Source organism: Sciurus carolinensis, chromosome 12 (genome assembly GCF_902686445.1).
Source record: "Sciurus carolinensis chromosome 12, mSciCar1.2, whole genome shotgun sequence".
Taxonomy (NCBI): domain Eukaryota; kingdom Metazoa; phylum Chordata; class Mammalia; order Rodentia; family Sciuridae; genus Sciurus; species Sciurus carolinensis.
Window position 1 is genome coordinate 100428987 of NC_062224.1, and position 17966 is coordinate 100446952.

Here is a 17966-nt window from a genome sequence, read left to right on the forward strand (position 1 = left end):
ACAAAATGGGAGGAACACACAGAAAGTGACACCGAGGCCAAACTCAAATTGAGTTCGTCTTATAAAAGTGACTATGGAAGTTGTATTTATGGTAAAAATAAAGTGAAAGATTGACCTGTTTAATTGTGTTCACCATAAAATGTTGACTAATGAGGAAAAAAGAGAAGATTGATGGGCTCCAGGCATCTGTCCTTGTTTTTGAGGAAAAAAAAAGACCTATGATCATTTCCTTTGATCCCACTCATTCCTTTATGGACCTCAATCAGACTTCTTAAGTAGTATTTGTTGAATTAATAAACAAAAAAGAAGGGAGAGGCAGTATCAAGATGAAACGCACACTATATCTCTGAGTATTACAGACCTTTCGCCGGACATGGAAATGCAACGCGTTGATTGGCCAGTCTCTCTTGGAATGGAGTGTTAAAAGGAGGCTCTAGATCTTCCACTGTAGGTGGTTCTGTTAGAAAAAGGAATGCGTTACCACAGGCTTCCTTGGGCAATTCCAAACTCCTCAGACCTCATCACCCACCTGCGCTGATGAGTTGCTATCTTTCTTTGATTCTTCTTTTAAATGTGATTCATATTTCCAGCTGACTGATCTTCCTACCTAGATGTAATCCAGGGACCTAAAACTATGAGTTCCCCAAAGAAAATGCACAATTTCATCCTTCTCATCCTGGGCTGGTTCCCTTATGCCCTCAGGTAAGGCATCCGGTCCATGCAGCCATTTTTCTGTCTTTCTCTTCTACCCCCCCCTCCTCCACGCCTATTCAATCCCACGGTACCACATATATTCACACATCTGTATTTTCTTCTCTATGCTTCAAATTCCTGCTTATTCATACTCTTATACTCTTACCAGAACTATTTCTATAGGTTTCTTATAGGAATCCTATTGTCAAACATATTCTCCTTTGAATTAATATTCAACATGGTCCCCAGAATACTCTCCCAGAAACACACATTTCATCGTTGGCTTTTCTAATGATAATTGTCACTAGTACTCATTTTGTCTACAGGATATTTCAGACCAGTTCTTTCTTCAGTGTGCCCTATCAGTACCTCCGTTCCTCTCTCTCTTTCTGAAGTCTCACCATCCCCTCATTCATTTCATGAGGAAATTCTTCTGTGTCTCTTGAGACCCCATCTCTCACTCCCCACAATCCATACATCACTGTGTCCTGAGAAGTTCTTTTCCTCATTAATTTTTGAGACCACCACCTTCTTTCCCCCAGTTCAAGTACCACCATCTTTTGCCTGAACTAACTAACTGCAAGAGTCCACAGCCACCTTCCCTCACCTCACTAGGCAAACCGTTCTCCCATAAAACAAGGATCCTTTAAAACTCCACATCAGGTACATGACTTTCTCAGGTATAACCCCTCAAAGTCTTTTGGTAACATCTAGAATTAAGTTGACGCTCACAGATCTGGGCTCCTAGGTAAAAGACAATCTGACACATGACTATGCCCCCAGCTTCCTCTCAAGCTACTCAGCACTCAGACTGGAGTGCAGCCTTGACTGAGACTTGATCCCAGTGTCTCTAAAATCTCACCTACCCTCCTCCTCACATCTATGTCCACGTGGAAGATTCTTCTTCCAGATGCCTGTCCCTCATTTCCAGCCACTCCCCAGGGAAACCTCTGATTTGTCTTTCCATTGAAAGTTCATATAGCTTCTTCTAGCATTTCATGATGGTACTAACTAGTTTGCAATTGAATACTTAGGAAATCTGTGAGATTATTATATAAAAGTCTGTCTTTTCCATTAGCACTCAATAATGTTTCTTGAATGAATGAATGAATGAATGAATGAACTAGACAAGTTTTCCATTGGTTGTCCTAGCCACCCATCTAAAAAGAATTGCAGTGTGCTATGTACTAAGTATTAAGTACTGGGCTAAGTACTATACCTGCTTATCTTTTCCTTTTGTCTTTATACTGGAATACCTTCTGAAAGGAATGCTCTTCCCCCTAATTCCCACATGGCTGGTTCCATCTAGTTAATAAGTTCTCACTCTAAATATCACTTAGTCAGAAACCTGACAATCCCACCTAAAACAGGTAGCTCCCGGAAGCATAACCCCATACTAATTCTGCATGCTGCATTTTTCTTGATCTGTAGTCTTTGTTTCTCTGTTTGCTTCCTGTCCACTCACACTGGAGTGGCTCATGAAAGCAGCCTTTATCGCTACTGTCTCACCACTGCCTAGAACATGACAAACTCCTGGCAGAAGTTCAAAGAACTTTTATTGCTTGAAAGAATAAATTTGAATATTAAAAACCTCAAAATAAGACCAATGTTAATAGGAGGGCAGTAGACCTCAATTTCCTGGGGACTGGTTTCAAGTTCACCCTGTCATTGTGAGCTGAAATCCTATTTTAACTCTGCCCACAATATCTCCCAAACCAAAAAGTGGGTGGGGCATTATCTCAGAATATTTTCATTATATATGTCATTCACAGCAACTTCATTTTCAAAAGTAAACATAGGAACATTGATGCAGGTTTAGTAGCAGTATAAGGTTCCATAACTTTCTGGAATGGTTCTCCTTTCAAAATTAGAGTCACAAAATTTTTATATGGAAATCATCCTAAAGTAATCCAAGACTATTTAAGAATACAAATTCTGCACAGACTCTAAGAATTTTCCTTCATTCCCCAACCCCACCACACATATATTTTCCTATGCCCCCAAATACCTTGGACATGTAGTGTTATCTCTGCTTCGTCACTGCCTGCGATGTTGGTAGCAACACATGTATATGTGCCAGCGTCCGAGGGCACTGCTTGGTTGATACTTAATGCTCCATCTGGATTGTTAACGCGCTGCACGCCATCAACCAGCATGGCACTGCCACCTTTAAACCAGGTGATCACAGGAAGAGGTGACCCCTGAGCATTACATGGAATATCCACTCTTTGACCAACTTGGACTTTCAAATGTTTGGGGCCATTCTGTATCTTTGGAGACACTGGAAAAGATAATTGAGAATTAATAATCCAATTCTTAAAAATTCCTTCTTTTTCTCAGTCTAAATGAGAGTCTCTTACCAAGAGGCAGCATGGAAAAGAGGAGTCATCTCAAGATCTGGACAACTTACTAGTTGTGTGATCTAGGTTAAGTCAACCGACTTCCTGACTGTTTCTTTAATAATCCAGGCAAAATAACAGTGCATTGCAAGAATTGTAGGAAATAATAAATATAAAATTCTTCATGCCAGACTTGAGGAATAGCAAGTGTTTAAAAGTGTTGTTTCCTTTAGTTTATAAATAATTTAAGGTTTTAAATCCTTTGTGGCAATATAGATAATTTCTATACCATAAGAAAGTAAAACAAAGAGCAATTCTCTCCACATACTCAGTTTTTGTTCTCTATGTTGAAGAATTAGAAAGAAAAGTTCTCAAATAGCACTTCTTTAATTTTGGAGAAGAAAGTCACCCAAAACCTCTATCATTTCTCCTTACCTACCTACCTTTAGAAATTTAAATGGCATAGTCTATCAAAAAACTGGGAAAAGATTCTTGGTTTTCACATACAAGAATTATGTGGAATCAGCTAAGTCATAAGGATCTAATTGCAGTTTATGTACATTCATCCCTAAAAAGTCCTATTCTGTCCTTTTCAATATTTAATGAACACTTTCTAAAACTAGAACCTAGTAAGTTTGATAGTATTACTATCATCATTTTGTGAGAGAACTAAAGATAGGTGAGCTTAGGTTATATGCCTAATGCCCTACAGCAAGTAAATGACGGCTATCATCTGATGTCAAACCCCAAGGTTAACGGGGCACTATTATAGCTCTGATCTGGGATTGAAATCAGGTCCATACTGCCCGAGATGATTGCTTCTGACATCTGGACACCTGACATCTACACAGTGCTGAATCATCTAATGACTAGATGAACTGTGATACTGTGGAGAGACAGAGCACACTAAGAGAGCTGGGAAGAAGTCAGAGTTGCAGGAAGCAGAACTTTTCCTGTTGCAGAGCTCTTTAAATGCTGAAATGACCACTTCAAAACTGTTAAATTCTAATTGGAGTGAGATGAAATCTTAGAGTAATTTTGATTTGCATTTCTCTAATTACTAGAGATGTTGAACATATTTTCATATATTTGTTGATGGATTGTATATCATCTTCTGTGAAGTGTCTGCTCACATCCTTAGTCCATTTATTGACTGGGTTATTTGTATTTATGGTGTTAAGTTTTTTAAGAATGGCAATTATCAAAAATATACGCAACAATAAGTGTTGGTGACAATGTGGAGAAAAAGATCCACTCATATGTTGCTGGTGGGATTGCAAATTGGTGCAACCACTCTGGAAAGCAGTATGGAGATTCCATATAAAACTTGGAATGGAACCACCATTTGACCCAGCTATCCCACTCCTTAGTCTATACCCAAAGGACTTAAAATAAGCATACTACAGTGACACAGTCACGTCAATGTTTATAGCAGCTCAGTTCACAATAACTAAATTGTGGAACCAACCTAGATGTCCTTCAATAGATGAATGGTTCAAGAAACTGTGGTATATATACACAATGGAATATTATTCAGCATTAAATAAGAATAAAATTATGACATTTTCAGGTAAATGGATGAAGTTGGAGAATACCATGGTAAGCAAGACAAACCAATCCCCAAAAAAACAAAGGCCAAATGTTTCTCTGGTAAGTGAACACTGATATAACAGGGTGAAGGGTAAGGGAAGAATGGAGGAACTTTGGATTAGGCAGAGGCGAATGAAAGGAGGGGAGGAGGCAGAGGGGTGAGAAAGACCATTAAATGAAATGGACATCATTACTCTATGTACATGTATGATTGCACAAATGGTGTGACTCTACATCATGTACAACCAGAGAAATGAAAAGTTGTACTCCATTTGTGTACAAGGAAAAATGAATTCTGTCATGCATAACTAGATAGAACAAATAAAAAGCAAAACAAAACAAAAAACTATTAAATTGTTCCTTGAGAATCCGGCTAGCTTCTACTAGTTTTTAAGACTTTTTCTGCTCTATATCAAGGAAGTCATAAGTGATCATGGACATCTAGTGAACAAAATATTTAATGCAGTTCCTTTGCAAAAAGGAAAAAGAGGGAAGTCATTTATGGATAGCAGATAAACTTTTATAGTAAATGAAAGAAAATTACAAATCTTATATTTTAGAAAATATTTCTATAATCACTTTTTATACCACCTGCAGGTTAACTATCAAACGAACTGGGATTTCCCTGTGTCCAGTCCACAAGTTACCCTAGGACTTCACTTCAAAACTCACCATGGACACTTAGTTTAACAGACTGAGTCACATTTCCAGCAATATTTGTTGCAACACAAAGATACATCCCGCTATCAGAAATGCGTGTCTCAGTTATCTTCATAGAACCAGAAGGGAGGAACGTGTGTCTGAAAGGATAAACCACACATGAGACCCTGCGAATTCAAATACCCCCCCCATGCAGCCAACTTCACTGTGGAATTAGTACTCTGCAAGCAATTTTTGAAACTATTCTTCCAGGCACTATAGAATACTATCCATATACTATAAAAGATGGAAATTATCAAAATTACCTTGTGTGATGATTTTGCAAAATGAAACCCGTTTTGTTTTCTTTATATCTAACCTAATTGTCTAAAATCATCAAATAATTGTACATCTTTCTGCTTTCATAAATTGCAGCTAAACAAAATAAATGTACATTTTGGTAAATTTTGAATTTATTTTGAACATTTTATTATTTTTTTACAATGCTTCACAAAATACTTAGTGTGTTAAAATAAAACGTTAAAAAAGTACAGATACTTTGAATAGATTCTTCCTATCAAATAAGAACACAGTGGATAAATAAGGTCTACATATAAAAATGTGTGATAACATTAATGTGATGTTAATGTAATTGCACAGTATTGCACATACATTATACACACATTAAAATATCTTTGGGGTAGTGAAGAGGTTAGATAGAGCCATGTAATGTCAAAATTTCTTATAAAGTTAAGTAAAATGAAGGATGCTACTGGTCCAGAAATGCACAGCTGGTTAAATAGTTAAGGACCTCCAAACAGACCAAGGCATTAGGAAGAAAGAGGATATAATATGCAGTATCAGAGGTAGTATTTTAAAAGATAAAGAAAGGACTGATTATTCAAAATTATATGGGGTGATTATCTTTCCACATGGGAAAAAATAAATAAACAAAATTAGAACACTACCTAAGACCAAAAACAACAAAAAATTTGTATAAAGTCCAAAGTGTGAAGATTGAAACTTAAAAATGTGAATAAAATATAAGAGATTGTGATTACAATCTTACTGAAGATACAAAAAATACAAATCTAAACAAGAATTGATTAATACAATGTTTCTTAAAAATTTAAAACCTCCATACAACCAAAGACATCATACCTAAATAAACACAAAACCCTAGCAATAGACTGAGAAGATATTTTCAACACATAACAATAGACAAAAGATTGTTCTGAAGAACAAATACCAAATTTTGCACATTCAATAAGAAAAAGATATAAGTCACCAGAAAACTTTGCAGCCAATTTAAAGAAGGAATTCGTACATAATACAAATGGCCAACAAATAGGTAAGTATTCCCAGCTCACTTGAAGTCATCTCATGAAAATTAAAACAACTATAAGATGTGTTTCACACCCATTTGCTAGCAAAAATATTGAAGTCAGTCAGTTCTGTGAGTCAGTCTGCTGTGAGTTCAACAGAAAGTGGAAATATACAGCTCTGTTCTGCTGATTAAAGGGAAAATTAGTACGGCCCCTTTGGAGAGCAATTTAGCAGTGTCTACAAAGCTAGAAATCGGGATGCTTCTGACCCAAAATGGTAGTTCTAAATATAGGTCCTAAAGAAACTCATGCATGTGCATGCAAAGAGACAGATGAAAAGGCTTGTTTGTAAAAAGAATAAACAAACCATAACATCTAAGAATGCGAGAATGGATAAATAAAACTTAGAATATGCACATACTAGTTAAAGTCAATAAACTAGCTCTATATGAATAATAGTGGATAAATGTTGACATAATAGAGCAAGCAAGAAAATAATAAAATACTATACATAACTGTGGTAAATTGAAAATCAGGTACACAAAACAAAATTAAAAATACAGAAACAGTTTTCTGTATTCTTTAAGGATATAAGGTATGTTTGCCCTAGGAAGGGAGAAAAGAAATTCTTATTAGGGAAGAAAACAATAGAACTTCAGCTTTATCTGTAATATTGCATTTTTTAAGTTAAAAAAACGTTCAATAAAGTTTTTTTTTTTTCAGAGCTAGATGAGTAGCTCAGTGATAGAATGCTTGCCTAGCACACGCAAGGCCTGTGTTTAATCCCTAGCACTGCAAAAGTTTACTGTTTTCAGAAAAAAATTATAAAGTAATTCTTATTAACGTTTTCACACCAGTGATAAGAGAAACTAACATGAATTCATGCCTTGATAATAATATATCAAGAGTCTGACAAATGATAGAGACTAATTCTTATTCCACCAGTGACTTATGTCATGATATTGAGTTAAAATAGAAGTGGAGACCTAGAGACAGGAGATGTGAAATGCATATGTATGTTATCTTACATAATCCTCTCACTCCTCATCATGTAAGAGGCTCAGAGAGAATCCTTTAAAAAACTGCCAAAAATGTTGAGCTAGCTTCAAGTGGCAGAGATAAGTTTAAATTCACACCTGGAGGGCCACAAAGGTGCTGTTCTTAAAGCTCTGGCATGTTTCTTGCCAGGTCACTTAGCCTAGCAAATACGGGTTTAGTCAAGACTTACAAAACCATCTCATCAAAGTCAAGTCCTAGACTTCCAGTGCCTGATGTGTTTTCTTGCTCCTATGGAAGTAGCAAAATTCTGGGCCTATATACACTGGGCTGACAGGGATCTACAACAAATTTGCTCCATTTTAATAACTATCTTGTAAAACGTATCAGCAGGAAATCATGGCAAAGCTGAGTCTTAGCATTTCTTCCACTAAAAAGTGATTTACAAGGGCTGACACAGTGTACATCTTAAGTTACCTTAAGAAAAAAAAAATAAACATTGTCTTTCCTTTTCAATGTCCATGCAGGACTGTGTTCATGCTATACTTTCCACCAGGTGTTTAAGACCAAGTTGGCCAAAACTGACCTTATTCCTATCTACTCTTAATAGTCAGCTGAGATTCCTCAGAGATCATTCTTGGGGACATGTGTGAAGCCTCTTGGCTCCTTCAGCTTTCCTCTATAAGTGGTGCCAACTGCTAGGATGGGTCGGGGTCCTGCTAACCATATGTGGTTTCTCCTGGAAGTATCAGGGACATTTCCCTCTCCAATGACCCTCCTCTTTGCAGAATATGCAATGATGGTTGACTTCCTTTTCTCTAGGGTTGTTGCCGAAAGCTAGGTCCTTGTCCCCAATGCCAATCCAATAGTGAGGACACAGTTTTGAGAAAAAAAAAAAAAGAAGGTTTTTTTACTTTGCTAGCAAAGTGGAAACACAGGGGACTACTGTCCCAGAGGCTGTGATTCTGTCCATCAGCAGGAACAGTAGCTATATTTTCTATAGTCTGAGATGTAGATGTGAATTAAATGTGAAAGTTATGTTTTGAGACTTGTAAAACCTTAACAGGCACAGCCATCTGTCCCCAAACCCTTGTTTCCAAGTGAAATGATTTCCCAGGTCTCTTACCTCGGGGAGAACGGTGAGATGAGTTGGGTCTCTTTGGCCCAGGTAATTATGGGTGGGGGTAAGCTCTTCACCTCGCAGGGAAGAGTCACCTCCTCCCCTGCCAAGACGGAGATCTCAACAGGCTTGTCCTGGGACAGTCCTCGCTGGTCTCCAAACACTCTGGGCCTTACTGAAATAAACACACATCAGGGGAGAGACACTGTACACTGCAGAGAAAGCCTGTTGTAATTGACATTAAAACACAAACTACTAATGTTCTTAAGTAAGTTATTAAAAAAAATGTTTATTCCCAAGTTTTAAGGCCTATCTAAGACTTTCCATTAGTATTTCCATGGCGAGAGCTGAAAGGAAAATGAGGAGCACGCCTCCCTTGGCAGCGACTCCCTTCAGCTCATGGGAAGAGGGCTGAAATGTCCTTCTAGAGGCTTCCCTCGGTAAAAGTGACCTGTCCTGGCAGGGCACCACTCAAGACACAGTTGAGGCTGGGCTTTGCCAGGAGTTTTAACTAAATGCTGTCACTGAAGAGCGTTGTGTGTAATAAGCATGCTTCTTGGGAGGACACCATAACATTCCCCCCCAAAGACTATACAATTACATTTCTTAAAATCAGAATTTAAGTGGAGGTGATTGTAGATGGCAGAAGTAATGTTATTTTTCTTTCTTTTTTTTGTAAATAAATAAAGAAAGAACTTGGGGGATTGGTTTGCTCTGGGTACGGCTGCCTGGTACTGGTGCTCAAGAAAGACCCATGAGCGCTGGCACTGGTGGCACGTCAAGGGGCAGCTTCTCCAGCAGCTCTCACCGTAGACGGTCAGCTGCACCTTCCTCTTGGCGTAGCCAGCCGCGTTGGTGGCCGTGCAGATGTACTCTCCGCTCTCCTCCCCACTCGGTGACACCACGTATAGACTTCCATCAACCCCTGCCGAAAACTTAGGGCTGCCCGTAGAAATCAGCTCTCCTTTCTATAAACACAACAAAGAGCCAAAGTTTTAAAAAGATACTGAAGGAGTGACTTCATGTCTGGAAGACGAAGAGAGAAACAAAAACATCTCCAAGCGGGGGAAAACGAGATTTAAAAAAATGCTAACTAGAAGAGAGTTATTTTTAAGAAAAATAAGACCAAAGAACTAAAGGTGGTCTTTCTCCATACCAAACTAGGGCCCTTGTATTCCAGAGCTACATAAAAAGGGAGAGAATAACAGTAGTCATAAGGGATCAAGGCAGAGCTGATGTTCTGCCAGGCTCTGTCCTGAATACTTACGTGATTTAACTGTTCTAACACTCACAACAATCTTACCAGAAGGAACTAGCTCAACCCCCATTTTACAGTTCAACATAATAAAGCATAAGGAGAGGGAAGTGGGAAAACCTGCCCAAGACCACAAATCAAGTCAGCGGCAGAATTGGAATTGGAATCCCAGAAGCAAGTGTTTGGAGCCCAAATTCTTAACATTGGTGTTTGACCACAGCACAAAGGCCACCTGGGAAGATTTCATTTTTGCATTTTCCTTAAAATGTGTCAAATTTCTATTTGGTGCCAGACTCTGTACCAGTTGGGGATCAGCTTCGCCATTCTACATTTGTGTCGAAAATATTAAAATGTTCACCTTTTTGCTTAAGTATAAATGTTAACACCAGCTTCTCTATATTTTGGATTTCTACATGGATAGAATCAGAAGGAAGGCAAAGCGCCTCAGTTGTAGTGTTAACTGCACAAGTGCCACATTTCATTATATCATCATATGTTACTTTATATCTGCCAGGTTCAAACTGATTTACAGAAACATACTCCACAGCTGTGGCCAAAGATGGACAGGACTTCCTCAGGAAATGGGTCTTCCTTGCCTCGTTAATACAAGTGAAAGCTGGACCACTATGTGACAGAGAGACAGGGGAGTAAATGAGTGTGTAAATGTGTCTTGCCATTTTTAGTCATACATGGAATATTTGATGGTGCTCTAGAATCTTACGAGAAGGAAAATCCATGCGGTAAGGTCACTTGGAGGGCCCCTGAAAAGGTCTTTAGTGACATCACTTACCTGAGGTTTAGAACATATTAGCAACACCACAGTGAACACTTTTGTGGGGTGTCCTGTGTGTCAGGAATAATTCTAAAGACTTTGTGGGTTACAGCAGAGCCTTTTATCCCCTTGCCACCTTCCCTCGCCCCTCTTGATTTAAGTACAGATCTAATGGAGGGCTCCGCGCACTGGGCGTCACGGTCACTCATATTTCTTGCACGAAAGTCTCTGCATTGAGGCCTTACGGTTTTATCCAGAGTCCCAGAAGGCCTCAGTCTGTTCATGGGTAATGAGGAAATGCAAGGATGTGAGCTCCTCTGAGGGTCACATGACCTGTGACCTCTGATGAACCCCATGTCCATCAGAGTGATCCTTCTGAGATGATCTACACTGTTTTGTGGAGCGTCCTTAGCACATGGAAGCATATCAGCCCAGCCATGGAGAAAGCCAGCTCAGTGAAGCCCTGTATCAACTTCCTTTCCTGAGTCTCATTCCCTCACCTCCTCCAGGGATCACTTTCCAACTACCTTCACATTCTGCTCTTCAGGAAATACCACTAGATGTATCATTTACCTTGGACCAGATGATAGTGGGTTTGGGAATTCCACTTGCTTTGCATGGTAAGGTTACTGGAACGCCTTCGATAGTACTGAGTATCTGCTGTCCATGCTGAATGGTTGGCAGAACTGAAAAGGAAAGTGAGATTCGTAATCTGAGCACCTGTTTTTCCCTAAAGTATCATATCTTTAAAACTGAACATTTTCAGTTTATATTTAACGTTTATAAATTGAGCAATGATTTAACATTTCCTGATAGACATATAAGGTAAGGAGAGTGCTCAACAAAGAAAATACAAGAGTTATGATCTTGGCAAATTTAATACAAGCTTAAAAGCAAGAATTAAGTGATGTCTAATACGCTGACCTATCTAACAAAAATAAAAGAGAACTGGAGAAAAAATCATTCTTTTCCTGGAAACTTAAGATAAAATGACACCCAAAGAGGTATACATTCAACAAATATCTTTGATCACTGTCCATTACCCATCCAGAGAAATGGGCTGTTTCTCCACTACCTATTAATTATCTCTCTATTCAAAAAGCCATCTAGTGGGTTAACTACATTTAACCTGGGCTGGGGAAGAATTAATTTTCTTAAAAGGTTCATCAGTAACACTTGAGAGACCTTAGAAGTTTACATTTTAAACTCTAAGATACAAGATAATAAAGTCAGTATTTTTCAGTAAGAACAATAAACATACCTTTGTCTTTAGAAAGCAACTGAAGAATTAGCATTATGTGAACAGAAGCAAAAGGAAAAAGAAGAATGTTAATCATGCCCTCCTGGGTGAATCATAATTCATCAGAACCAACTCATTCATACAGAAGTGATCAATACGCAGTCTTCTCAAAAAAATGATTGTTTTTTTAAAAAAGAAGCTTCCATGCCTGCTAGTTTTCAGATGCTTGCTATGCATCCTCTGGGAAGATATGACTAGAACTGCTTCCTGGAGCTCAATTACTCACAATGTCTTTTGCTTAAAATCAAAATTTTCCAGATCTGTCACACTACCCTAGAATAGAACTTTGCTAGAACAGGAGATACCAGAGACCTTGGTGCAAAAATTCCTAGCAAGGATTAAGTTAGGTATACTATTACTCATATTTTCCCATGGCTGTGATTATTCTTTAGATAATTTCTTCTTAATGAACTGGCAGTAAATGTATAGCCCTAAACAAGAATGCCGGGCTACTCACTAAAACAAGAAATTTAATTACCAGAATCATGATGGAATATTCAATTTTCAAACATGCTGTCAATTTGTGGCAAAGTGAAGTAGGCCATTTTCTTAACTCTTTATCAAACTTGACAGCATAAAGGAAAAGTAGCAAATTTAGGCCAGTTTTGAAATCTGATGATATGTGGATAAGGAAAGAAGTTTATTTCCAGATTGCAATCTACATAAATCAATATGACAAACTGCTTTGTCATTTCCATTTGCGTTTATGTTTGCATCCGTCCATTCATCCTTTTAAGAATTAGTTGAGTACCATCAACCAACATTCTTCAGAGTGGAGAAGTGGAATGATGGAAGAATGAACCGCTAATAAATAGAAAAGTGGTATGAAGAAGCTGCTATGCTGTCTCACCTCCATTGCCTAAATGACCCAAGGTTTAGTGAACGCCAAGTAGGTGGGTTGATTTTTCAACCTCATGGACTAAATTAGTTGTCCATTTTGGACTAAAATAGATGAACGAATGCTGTGAAATGACCTCTAAACTTTATTATAATTTCTTGCATCATGATAAACCACATCATTGGTCTGTATGTCTTCTCACCTCTGATCCAGCAGACCTCACGCTATCTCTCCTTCGCCTGAGTAAAATGTGGCCTCTGAATCCTGGTCAACACACTTTTCTTGGCAGTCACTAAGAAGCTAAAGGGAGATGATATGAGGATGCTCCTGCACTAAATTCTCAAACTAACCCATGAGCACCCTCCAGGAAATCTATGGTCTGCTCTTTAAAGACAGTTACAAAATATCTCATCTGTCATTATATGTTTACTCTTTTAAGTCATTTTAGTATTTCTTCAAATAATATTTCTTCAAGAACATCTCAGGCGATGTTAGTGGACAGTTGTATAAAACAGAGAGAGAAGGAGAGAAACAGTCATAAATAAAGAAGATGTTCTGCATTCACTGAAAATTTCCGACCAAGCAATATTTGGAAACTTCTGAATTGTAGAATTTGTGTTCTAAAGACTGAATCAACTACTAAAACTAAGTTTCTATGCAACTTTCCTCCCTATGACATTCAGTCCTGCACACAAAGCTATTTTAATACTACCCTTTTCTTTTTTTAAAAAAAGCACTATGCAAAGTTTTTAAAGGAAAGATACAAAAAAGTTAATGACAATTTCTTAAACTATGAAGTTGTCCCGTATTTATTGGGATTTAAAATAGCTGGCAACTTCTAGTCATGAATGGAAAAAGGCTGCCTCTGAATTTTCTTATTTGTGACCTTTGTTCTTTTACATATAAGAAGATTGTTTGGTACATATGAGGTGACCTTTAGAAAAACTTAGGTCATCTCTAGCTCAAACACAAAGAGGTCATTAGGAAGGACATCTTGTTACACAATCCCCTCCACCCCAAATAGGCTATTTTGGATAGTATAATACATTCAACTCGCCTGAAATTAAGATGTATTTTTTAAACACAATTCTTTGAGAGCTGAGTTCACTTTTATCAATTAAGAAACCACTTACAAAAGCCCTTGGCCAGACTCAGATTGGTAACTCCCAAGAATGTCATTTTGCGTACATAAGAGAAGGAAATCTGGAAATAGCATTAGCAATGTAGATATTGTTCAAGAAATATAAAATAACAACTAGGAAAGATATCTACTTCTTATAATTAGAAGCACAGAGTTATTTGATGAAAACATGAGCCCAGCTTTACACAAAGTTTGGAAATGATTACGTGGGGTCTGTCTCTCTTACCATGCACAACCACAGAGGTAGTCTTGTTATTGGCTCCGGCAACGTTACTGGCCACACAAGTATATTCACCTCCATCCTGAAGTCGAACTCTTTCAATATGGAGGCTCCCATCGCTGCGCACAGTGATGTAAGGGTTTTGGACCAGCTTAAAGGAATACAAAAAGTCATGTTGAATTTACAAAGGAAAGGATTGGTCTGAGCCAAAACTATAGCTGTTCTTTTGTCCAGTTGGGTTATTAAATATCTTATAAAACAACACAATATTTTAGCACCATTAATTTAAAAACGAGGAACATAAAAATGTTACCAAGAGCATATCATTTAATCCTCATTTGCCTCCAAAACTTATGCCTGCTAATATTTATCAGAGAGCTATGCACATTCTTGAAAAAGGAAAGAAAGATACACTACTTATTTCACATTTCTGCAAATTTCATTATCACTCAGGACTCAAATTTCACTACCAATTTTTACTTTTTGGCTTACATTGTACTTTTCCAAGAAGACTTTCACCACTAGCAAGATATTTGATATTTTTATTTTGGCACATAGGCACTTATTCACACCGAGGGAGAGTGACTTACTCTCAACACCCACCCTGGTAAGCTAAGAGACTCAAATATCATTGGAGACTGGGTGACACAGGTATTGTGTCAGAGGAGGCTGATCATGTTTTCAGATAAGAATTATCACCTCTGTATCCATACCATTTATGCAAATTGCATACAGGATATAATAGTACTCAACAAGAATTATCCTATGAGGGCATTTCTTTCTAAGTGAGGTATACTAATTTTCCTCAAGTTTCCATGCAAACATGAACAGTTTTACAACTTCTTCCATGGAGTGAATTCTGGAAGGAGAAAGTGAGTCTCAATACTCCAGAAATGGTAGGGAAAATGCTTTGACCTTGATTAAGATGTATTGCCAAAGACAGCATGTTCTCAGAAAAAAAGTTGTGGAATTGTACAACATTTCCACATCCTATCAGAATCAAAAGTTATCCACAAAAAAATGATATACTATAGCTCTACATTCTTAAATAGTTCATGATAATGTTTGAAGTTAATCAGAAGAGAGATTACTATATAAAATAAAAGAATTTTATGGGAATTTAACACTTCATAACATGCTGCAAAGAAGGGTATAAAATATTTAAATGCTAAAGAACTTCAGTTTTTACATATTCTAAAATGAGTTTATTACTGACACTGAATTAAATGTAAAATTATAAATCACACCATTGATTATTTCTTCAATTTCTTAGTTGTAGGAGGACACAAAACATTTATTTTTATGTGGTACTGAGGATTGAACCCAGGGTCTCATGCATGCTAGGCGATCACTTTACCACTGAGCCATAACCCCAGTCCCTATTTCTTTAATTTCTTAATCCCCAAATAATATGAATGATAGAAACATGTTAACTATAAAGAAATGTCTTGGTAGACTTACAAAACATATTTTTGCTTATTTAGTAAACTGATATTTCAGTGGTTAGAATGCATTACTCCTTACTTAAGAAAATTATAACGATAATTACACATATTTGAAATGCTCTTACCATGGCTGAATTCTTAATCCACCGACGTTCTGGAATGGGGTTTCCAGCCAGCAGGGTACAAGGCAAAGTAAGCTGCTGTCCTTCAATAACATTGGCCACCGAAGGGCTGATTCCAATGAGAGGAGCAACTAAGTCAGAGAGAGTACAGGCATCTTCAACTCCATTTCACTCAAAGAAGGGCAAACTATTTTATAGGCCCAAGTGACCTCTAGTTAAGCTATAAGAAGTTTTCACGAACAAAGTTTATAAATGAAAACAAGTACGGATTTGAATGTAGAAATAAAGGATCCTTCTAAGCAGAGGTAATGGCAAGAAGTGTCGTGGCAAGAGACCTCAATGTGTCCAGTAGACAGATGGAGATTGACAACAGCATTTGTGAAGGGAAAAGTGAAATCATCAGAATAACTTTAAAAAAAATTTTTTTTAGTTGTTGATGGACCTTTATTTTATTCATTTATTGATATGTGGTGCTGAGAATAGAACCCAGTGCCTTATACATATGAGGCAAGTGCTCTACCACTGAGCCACAACCCTAGCCCCGGAATAACTTTTTGATAAATATTTATCTCAAAACTGTGACTAGACTGGAAGGAACAGGAACAATCGGGAGGCTGTTATAACAGCTTGAGCAAATAAAACTGTGGACTCTCTGAGATGGAAAAGGAAAGAGATCCTGGAAATGTGTCCTTTTCTAGAAACCAATGAATACATGTAATATAAATCAAAGCAAAATCTCTAAGTGATTTTACTTGGAAAATTTAGGTATACACAGACAAATGAAGAAAAATTATAAAAGGTTATCATTGAGAAAATGCACTGACATCAAAAACCACATTACATGCTATTAAACAATGTAGTGTTGAAGCAAAAAATTATTCTACAGAATAGATACAGGAATACAAACTCAGCATATGATCAACTGGGTATGCATTTTAATCAGTGGAAAGAAAAAATTCAATAAATTATATTGAATCAAATGTCTCACCATTTGGAAATGAAGTACATTCTGTTCTTACTTCATATCATACATGCATATAATTCTACATGGACTAGAATGATAAATGTAAGGTAACCAGAAAAGAACTCCACCACTCTAGTGTGCGTGCGTGCGTGTGTGTGTGTGTGTTCACAATTGGATTTGAACCAATTTATTTAAATATAAAATGGAAGATGAGGAGCTTGGAACAGATAATCTTTAAGGAACTTGCTGTTCTCAATAGTCTATGAAATGGAGTAGTGGACAAAATTCCAGTCGAGTCATCAGGTCTTTCTCTAGTTTTAAAACAACAAAAAGTGGCACAGACAAAAGATGTGGTGAAGGAAGTCCGATGGTTTTGGAGAGTGGTGTCTAGACACTTAATTGATCTTACCAAGTCCCGTCACTGTAATCGTTGTCTGCGACTGGATCTTTCCAAACTGGTTTTCAGCCTCACAAATATAGGTTCCTTTATCGCTTGCCCATAAATCTAAAAAGAAGAACTCATTTATTCATTCAGTACCATCTCTGAAGCCTTAAATGTGTGACAGGCACAGTGCTGAGACCTGTGGCAGACACATATGGTACTGCTGTCTGCTAGTTCCCATTCTGAGGGAGGAGACACAGACAGGAATCAGCAATCACCCCAAGTGCTCAGTGAGTTTCCAACAATGAACCGTGGACTCACACAGGAGTGCGTGACTGTATGTGGGAGATGCAGAGAAAGATTCACATCAAAGGTAACACCTGAGCTGTACCACAAAGAGTGGAGGGAACAGAGAAAGGACCGTCCAAACCTAATGCGAAAGCGTGGCTTGAAAACATCAAGGTCTACTCAATGAATGGAAAGCTGCTCCACCACTGGAGCTTACAGCAATACCGATTGGGGGGCAATTGGAAAGTCTGCAGAGGAGATTGTTTTAGTTGGCCTAGACATTGGCAGAGTCTACCATTTTGCATTTGGTAGGCAAACACTAGAGAGGCAGAACATGAGGCATATGTACAAAAGAACAATTATCCCAAGTCCCACAGGAATTTTAACAGTTCCACTGGAAATTCATAGATTTGGTGTTACGTGAATCTGATTCTGTTTAAGTAGAAGAAAGAGAACTTCAACAAAAATTGTTCACCATTGAAGAAAATCACTTTGCTAGCTTGAAGTTTGGGAGTCACCCATACCCTGTAACAGTCT

General features: G+C 37.7%; 1 protein-coding gene across 5 annotated transcripts in view; it reads right to left on the reverse strand.

The window, feature by feature from the left end:
* Hmcn1 (hemicentin 1) overlaps positions 1 to 17966 on the reverse strand; it is a 413611-nt gene that overhangs the window by 173449 nt on the left and 222196 nt on the right. For all 5 annotated transcript variants that reach the window (XM_047520702.1, XM_047520699.1, XM_047520701.1 and 2 more), the window contains 9 exons: positions 17169 to 17264; positions 15799 to 15926; positions 14235 to 14379; positions 11303 to 11415; positions 9511 to 9670; positions 8709 to 8877; positions 5295 to 5422; positions 2702 to 2974; positions 362 to 457 (listed from right to left, as the gene is read on the reverse strand). In XM_047520702.1, the coding sequence (XP_047376658.1) occupies positions 362 to 457; positions 2702 to 2974; positions 5295 to 5422; positions 8709 to 8877; positions 9511 to 9670; positions 11303 to 11415; positions 14235 to 14379; positions 15799 to 15926; positions 17169 to 17264 (1308 nt within the window). The remainder of the gene's footprint in view (positions 1 to 361; positions 458 to 2701; positions 2975 to 5294; positions 5423 to 8708; positions 8878 to 9510; positions 9671 to 11302; positions 11416 to 14234; positions 14380 to 15798; positions 15927 to 17168; positions 17265 to 17966) is intronic.